We start from the raw sequence: 8,781 nt of genomic DNA on the forward strand, positions 1-8,781 counted from the left end.
TAGAGTATTAATTATATCTATTAAAAAAATTCAATATAAATCTTTGTATATAAAACATATGGTTTTGTTTTAACTATCTAAATTATATTTATTTCTTAAAATTTCTAACCATTTTGGGTTATAAACAAAGTTTTATTTCCTAGTTCTTTCTTTGGGAGCCCTTTTGAACCAGATGATTATTAATATAAATATAAAGTTTTAAGAAAAAAAATTAAAAAAATCTAACCATTAGTTTTAAATAAAGATCTTACACTTCAAAAAAATCATTATTAGATACTTTATTTCACTTTAATATTTTTTAAAATTATATTAATATATATAATAAATACAAATAAAAAATACCTAGATAGTTTATTTTCATTACATATTATTATTTCTAAATAAAAAATTTATATAGATTGAAAATAATTTTACCCACAACATAAACTTAAATCAAATAACTCTTTAAAAAAATTTACAATCACCTTCTCTTTTTTTTCCGTCAATTAATAATGTGTAATTCAACTTTATTTAGCCGATAGGCTATTTGTGGGAACTTTGTTCCCAAAAATTAAAATTTTGATGAAAAATTTGCAAGTTGGCTGGGAAAGTTGTCAGTTTGGCTGGAAAATTAAAAATCTTTCCCGTTAATTATTTATCGGCTTGTTTTTATCTCACTCCACTTTTAACTCTTGTTTTGATATTTATTAGTTGTTATCTTCACTTTTAACTATTATTTTTCTTTTTCTATTTATTAGTTGTGATCTCCACATTAGCTCATGTTGTGATCTATTCATTTAACTCTTGATTTTTAAAATTGATTTAGATTTTTGTTTTTAAATTATTTTAATTTATTTTTTTATATTAGCTTAATTTTTTCTTTACATATTATTTTTTAGTTTCTATAATTTATTTAGTCAATAGAATACTTGTTAGACATTTCTTTTTTTTTGTATTTCTCTTATTAATTTTTCACAATAGTTTTTTTGATGGGTTTTTTAAAATAATTTTTTTAATATTTGATAAATTTATTATTTATTTAAAAGATTTTAGTAAATATTATGTTATTTAAATTAAAAATTAATAATAATCTAATTTGTTCACATAAGATTATATTTTAAATATCCACTTTTAACTATTTTTTTTCTTTTCTTATTTATTTAAAAAATAATTACTTGTGATCTTCACATTAGATTATGTTGTGATCTCTATTTATTAAACTTTTTATTTTTTAAATTGATATAGGTTTTAGTTTTTAAATTATTTAATTTTTTATTATTACATTAGTTTAGTGTTTTCTTTAAGTATTTTTTTTTCAGTTTCTATAATTTATTTAGTCAATAGAATATTTGTTAGAGATGTCACTATTTTTCATATTAATTTTTTGTATTTCTCTTATTAATTTTTCTTAAGCAATATTCAAATTTCCTAAATATTGTAAATTTTATATCTATGTTTTAATCTTCAATTTTTTTATTTTTTTATTTTCATTTTTAAAAAACTTATATTTACATTATTTAATGTTCACTCTACATTTTTCTCTTAAATCTCATCTCCTATCTTCGCACTCGTTGCATGTACAAAAGCATGCAACTGCTAGTTTTAATAAATTAAAAAATCATCTTTGATAATGCATCAATAAATTTTAAAACAAAAGTTCAATTTAAACAGAACCTCAACGGTTGCTGTTTAAATGGGTCCCATATGATACAACGCACTCAACATCAATGCTTCAAATGTGTTGGTTAAGCCAGGCCCTATCTTTGTAGGAACAAAATCAAAGATGTCTTTTGGCTTGAGGAAGGAATGCTACAAAACTAGACGTGGACAATTTTCTACAAGTTCGTCTCTTGAAAGCAAACCACTTCATTATTATCGCTGTCAAAATCGTTATTCAAGTTTGTTCCGAGATTTTGAAATCTCTCCTTAAACATATCTCCATTGCACGTTACTAATATCTCTTTACTACTTTTCTAATAGAAGGCCATTGATTAGGCACTCTATTTGTGCAAACCAAACCCAAATGCAAGACACACATCATTTGTTCTATGCAATTATCTCCCACCATGAGATTGTCAAACACTGCCTCTTGTCCGCCCATAAGAATTCTATTGCGTATCCATTCCACAATGTCCCCATCCTCTCTATACTCTGCCTTACCCATAGCTTTCTTTCCGCTAACCAGATCTAACATCACCTCTCGAAAACTGTAAACATCACTCTTCTCATTCACCTTTGGCCTATTCGCATACTCTGCATCATAATAATTCCTTAAGGGCTCGTTTGGTTGCTGGAATAGGACTGGAATAGGAAGAGAAAATTAGAATATGTTTTATATTTGTTGTTTGGTAATCTCAATCAGAATTGGGAATAGGAAGGCATATTCCAATTTTGCCCCTAAAATGAGCATATGTCTATGCCAAAAAATATCTGTTATTGGAATAAGCCATTTCTATTCCCAATCTGATTTAGTTTTTTAAACCTTTTTTTCAATTTTAAAACAAAAAAATTTTAAATTTTTTTTATATTTTTTTAAAAATAAAATAAAATAAATAATATCTATTTGTTTAAAAAAATGAAAGAAATTATATTTCTCATTAACTTCAATGAATAAAATAAAAATAAAAATAAATTAACCTTTTTACCATTATTGAAAAATTAACCAAAAGACAATAAATTAAACCAAAAAAATTAAAAGGAAAATATTTTTAAAAATACAAAACTTAATCTTATTTCTATTCCATTTTTTAACAACCAAACAATGGATTAACATATTCCTAATCAAATTCTAAGCGAACCAAATACAATTGGAATTGCCCTTTTCTATTCCCATTCCCCATTTTCATTTCCATTCTATTTTTCTATTCTAATTTTCAATTCCTATGCCAGCAACCAAATGGACCCTAAAAGATAATGAAAGGAAAGAAGAGAATTCCTGCACGAAAAACTACATTATGTCGATCTCAAAGAGTGAGTTTTAATACCTGGGGCATGTGACCCTACGTAACCAGACACTGTGAACTCATACCCCAGCTTGTTTAGCTCTTTGGACACCCCAAAATCTAAAATTTTAGCTTTAAAACTCTCATCCAGCAAGATCTTACTGGATTTCACATCTCTGTGCAATAGTGGAGGGGAGAAATCATGATGCATATAGCTCAACCCATGGGCTACAGCAAGAGCAATCTGATAACGGATCGGCCATTGAAGATTTACTTGTGGTCCAGATCTATTCCCGTGCAGAATATCGAACAAGCTGCCGTTGGGCATAAACTCGTATACCAATAGCTTGAAATCGGAGTGTTCACTTGAAATGCAGCAGAGAAGCTTCAAAATATTAGCATGCCGGATGCGTCCCAATTTATCCACCTCCACTTCCCCCATTTTACTCTCTACTTCGCGCAAACCATTTCTCTTCCGATTTCTTCCTGATCTGCTCATGTTCCGGTTCTGGATTTTCTTAACCGCCATAGCTTTCCCATTTGGTAGAATAACCTTGTAAAATTTTCCAGCGCCTCTAGAGCCAATCACATTATTCTCCCTCAAGTTGTGAAGGATGAATGCCTCGTCCACATCTGTGGGATGGAATGGCGTCATCTTCCAGGACTGCATGTCTACGTAACGCCACTTCGAGGAGCGACATAGATAAATAAAGAGTCAGCTTACAATGACTAATATAACTAAATATGGCACTAGAATGGTCGCTAACCTCTACGGTGACATTTTACTTGACGAGGAGCACGAAGGTAGCATCACATTCTGTCCTCCGCATAGCATCAGATTGCCTACAAAGCTGTCCTTGTAAGCCGGATTGTCTAAGCCATCAGGAATTAGCCCAGACAAGTAATTGTTGGATACATTGAAAATATTCAGATTCATTCATCCCAATTCGGCAGGAACGCCTCCAGAAAGAAGATTGTTTGACAAATCAAGACTACCTACATTGCTCAAAATCCCAGGGATTTCTCCTATTAGTCGATTGTAACCCAAATTGAGTTGATTGACATTCTTCAGTGATATTATTTTCACGAGAATTTCTTCTGAGAGAAGATTGTGGTCGAGCTTGAGAATATTGAGCAGACTTAAGGTTGCGAGATCAGGTGGAATGGGGCCTGACAGGTTATTGTTGCTTGCTTCAAATTCTTAAAGTTTTGTGAGTTGTCCAACTTCCGAAGGAATTGTTCCATTGAAACAGTTATGCTTATCTTCAATCAACTCAGATTCTTCACTTGGCCAATTGCGAGCGAAATCTCTCCTTGGAACATATTGTTGTTTAGAAACAACCCCTTGAGTTTGACAGCGCCTCATAGTCTCCGAGGGATCTCACCGCTCAGTTGGTTGTTGTTGTACAAAAACTGTAGAGATTTATAGTCTGGAAAGAAGGAAGGCAAAGTCCTATTGAAATTGTTGGAAGAGGCTGTGAAGCCATACAACACTCCTCCCCTGCACAGATTCTTTGGCACGGGACCTTCCAATCCGCTTTGAGACACATCAGAGACAACGAAGTCGAAATATGAGCCCAAACTCTAGGGCAACCAACCACTGAAGTTGTAGTACAGCATCAAGTTACTCAAGTGAAGCATCTTGCCGATCTGAGCAGGTATCTTTCCTATTAGCCGATTGTCCTGCAATTGAAGAAGTCTCAGATATGTGAGATTACCAACCGCGTCGGGAACTGTGCCTTGGAACTGATCGTGGCCCAAATCCAAAATAGATAACCTTGTGAGCTGGTCAATGTTCTTTGGAATTCATCCAGACAAGTTGTTTTTATAAAGAGAGAGTTTTGTCAAATTCGAGAGAGCCATAAAAGTGGTAGGAATGGTACCCGAAAGATCATTTTCTGATAATTCCAAGATCTCCAACCGCGTTAAATTGCCCAAGAAAGTTGACGCAATGGAGCCACTAAAAGAATTATTTGAGAAATTCAGGACTTTCAACTCACTCATTTCTGAGATATGGCTTGGTAGAGTTCCAGTGAAGTTGTTAGTCGACAAATCGAGCTTTTGCAAACGCTTGCTATTGAGGAAGGCGTCTGGGGCAAGAAGAGTGAAAGCATTGGCTTGGAGAGTCACTTTTGTCAGATTGGGAAGGCTACAAATGGCAGAAGTCAAGTTACTAGATATCAAAGCACCAGTGAGATCGACTGTGATAACTTTGCCGAACTCATCACAAGCAATTCCTTTCCAAGTGCATGGATTTTGATGAGATTCATTCCAATTGCTCAAAGCATTATTGCTGTCTTTCCAATCTCCATTTCTCATATCAAGTAAAATTGCTCCGTCAGGGGACAGGGAAGAGCAGTGGAGAAGCAAAAGGAAATAGGTGAGAATGAATCAAAGGAAGGCGAGCATTGGATGGACCATGATCGTTGCAAATTTGAATTATGATAATTAAAATGCTGGCTTTGTAGGTGCAATGGAGAAAACCCTTCCTAAACAGCCAAAAATATTCACCTGATACAAGGGAGAAGACCTTGCCTAAACAGACAAAAATATGTCCCTATATGACCATTACTTAAATTTATTAATTAATTTAATGTTCACAGAACCACTGTTATATGATTTTTAATTTAATAGGTTTTGTGTTTCCGCTACCATCTTTTTATGACATCGGTGCTAATATCAAATTGTAGAAACCAAAACTGTTGGAGGGATTAATTTCTATCTACTGTCGACAACCTTATGGTTGGTTAACCGTCCATCGTCCAACCCACACTCAGCACCGTCCACATTAAAAGTAGACAAACAGCCGCATACAGCCGCCCAAGGTCATTTCAGAATCAGTCTTCAACTACCAGTAGTTGCATATATTAATTCATATATATTAATATTATATGTCATGCAATACATGTGTTTGATATTCTAGAGAGTTCTCAGACCTCTATAAATAGAGGTATTATGTAAAGATTTGAGTATCAGATGTTTATCTGATCATGGTGGATCAGTAGAGCCCATTTTGGGTTTCTCATTGTGAATCATGAGTGGATGGAATGCTGTAGCATTCTAAGGACTTGTAGCATTCTATGGATTTGTAATAGATTTCAGATATGTTAATGAATATGAAGTGTTGTAGCACAACTTGATGTCTTTGTGTTTTGCTTATTGATTTGAATGTTTATCATTGCATTCATGTTTGTCTTTGATCCACTCTATCCACCTCCTTCAAGTGGTATCAGAGCTAATGGAATATGATTGTAGAGATCATGGAGAGCCCAAGAAGTCTAAAATTGGTGAAGAGTGTTGTGGCAACGTAGCCCAACAAGCAATGGCATTTGAAGTTATCTTCTGCAAGAATAAATAGAAGAACAAGTCAAAAGATTGCTATGAGAAATAGAGAAGCTGTGAAAAGAAAGAAGCCAAAGTTGAAGTGTGCGTTAGAAATATATGGAGCATCTTTGTGCAAGCGGGAGTGCCAAAGACTGCATACACATGACATGGAAGATATTGATCATGAAAATTTTTATTATGTTTGTGTTTGAAATATGTGTGTTAGTTGTTATGCATTAATTGTTAAAGTTAAGTTAGTTATCTTAGGTGTAATAAAAGGTGAGATGGTGTGCTAAAGCTTGTTGTCATAGTGCAAAGGTCTCTGTGTGTGCTGATTTGGAGTTTAAGTGTTGGAATCTGGATGAGAAAATGTTTAAGGCTTTGTCATATCAAATGTGGTCATGTAATAGTAGATTGCTGAATTGATATCCCTCAATCAAGTGATGGAGATTGAATGAGAATTGTTTGTTAATAATCTATTGTAATGGGTGCATTATCGGTTGTACCCGACACCCTAGAGTTTGACTGAATGTATTGATGAACCATGTATCTAAAAAGAATTCCTATAGAATTGGCGAGTACAGCGGTTGGGTACCCATGTATCTCGGTAGATGGATTTCTTTTTATATAGACTCAATAATCAGTTTGATGCAGGTCAAGAAAGAGAAAGGCTCAAAGTGATGATAGTTTCCCTGTAGTGATGATTCATGGTTAGTAGAACCAATGAATGTTTGGTTTGTAAACCATTTGAACGCAAAGTTTATGGTGATCTTGAAACCATTTGTGTAATGTTTGAGAAGTTCGTGGTGAGCTTGAAACCACTTCAGAATTGCATTGGTTAGGGGTAAGCCGTAAAACGCAAAGTGATTATGATGAGGGAAAACAATATAAATGCAGTAGCATTAGTGACAGAAATTAAGGGGGAGTGTTGGAGGGATTAATTTCTATCAACTGTCGGCAACCTTATGGTTGGTTAACCGTCCATCGTCCAACCCACACTCAGCACCGTCCACATTAAAAGCAGACAAACAGCCGCATACAACCGCCCAAGGTCATTTCAGAATCAGTCTTCAACTACCAGTAGTTGTATATATTAATTGATATATATTAATATTATATGTCATGCAATACATGTGTTTGATATTCTAGAGAGTTCTCAGACCTCTATAAATAGAGGTATTATGTAAAGATTTGAGTATCAGATGTTTATCTGATCATGGTGGATCAGTAGAGCCCATTTTGGGTTTCTCATTGTGAATCATGAGTGGATGGAATGTTGTAGCATTCTAAGGACTTGTAGCATTCTATGGATTTGTAATAGATTTCAGATATGTTAATGAGTATGAAGTGCTGTAGCACAACTTGATGTCTTTGTGTTTTTCTTATTGATTTGAATGTTTATCATTGCATTCATGTTTGTCTTTGATCCACTCTATCCACCTCCTTCAAAAACACAAGTGGTGTGTACTAGCCAAATGTTTTTCAATGAGTACAAATAAAGGAAGCTACCAAGCACGACCCTTTTAGGATGCCATTTCTTTTTGGATGTTACGTGGTGTTGAAAAATGATAAAAAGTTAGCTTTTTAGGGTTTGATGTCATGTACTATTGAAAAGCAATGGAAGATGAGGAGACATGAACGACCCGCAATGCTTTCGATCCTATTCATCTACAAAAGTTCTCAATGTGCGTGTAATGCTCGGTGGGTCAAGGATATTGGAGGGAATCTCCAATTCGTTTAGTCCTCATTTCATATATTGTATCTTTGAAGCTGCAATGATAGTGTTCTATACTAGCAATCACCCCTTAGTGTGCAATGGGCATGCTGTAGAGATAGGGAAGGTGAATTAAGTATTTGTCCTTTTATGTGTCTCTCCCATCATCATCTCTATATGTCATTTTTCTATCAACCTATCTCTATTTCTCTATCTATTTGTTTTCCATCCCATCACTCTATCTTCATCTTTATTTCTATCTTCCTCTCCCACCTCCATATCCATTTCCTTCTTGATCTTCATACCTATCTCTATATCCTTATTATCTATCTCTCTTACTCTTCCCTCTACACCCTACCCTTTTTCTATTTTATCTCTCCCTATCTCTTCCCCCCTCTCTCTCCATATATCTATTTCTCTATCAATCTCCCTCCATTTCACTCTCTCCATTTTTATCTCACTATCTCTCCTCTCTCCCTCTATATATCTCCCCCTTTCCATTTTCTAATATCCCTTTACTTATCCTTTTTATCTCTCTATCAATATATTTCACTATTTATATCTCTTCCTATCTATCTCTCCCCGTCCATGTATCCCTTTCTATCTCCCTATTTCTCTTACTATCTTTACCTCTAGATCAATCTATAACTCTCTATGTATTTGACTTCTATCCTCTCACTCTATATCCATCTAAACATGTATCCCTTTCTATACACATCCATCTCTCCTCATTACCTATGTGTGTGTGTGTGTGTCTCTTCTTATATTTATATTTTCCATTCCCACTCTCTCCCTCTATCTCCCCCTCTCCTTTCCATATCC

At 34.1% G+C, this 8,781-nt stretch overlaps 1 protein-coding gene across 1 annotated transcript; it reads right to left on the minus strand.

Annotated features, from left to right (window-relative positions):
• Positions 1–1,814: 1,814 nt before the first annotated feature.
• Positions 1,815–3,858, minus strand: LOC149538377 (receptor-like protein kinase HSL1). The gene is made up of 4 exons (XM_089802460.1): positions 3,736–3,858; positions 2,964–3,606; positions 2,045–2,232; positions 1,815–1,904 (listed from the first exon to the last, which is right to left on the minus strand). The coding sequence occupies exons 1-4, from the start codon at positions 3,856–3,858 to the stop codon at positions 1,815–1,817; spliced, it is 1,044 nt and encodes a 347-aa protein (XP_089658586.1).
• Between the last annotated feature and the right edge of the window lie 4,923 nt (positions 3,859–8,781).

This window comes from Cupressus sempervirens, chromosome 9 (assembly GCF_028749045.1).
Source record: "Cupressus sempervirens isolate cs-2001-9-10 chromosome 9, ASM2874904v1, whole genome shotgun sequence".
Lineage (NCBI taxonomy): Eukaryota > Viridiplantae > Streptophyta > Pinopsida > Cupressales > Cupressaceae > Cupressus > Cupressus sempervirens.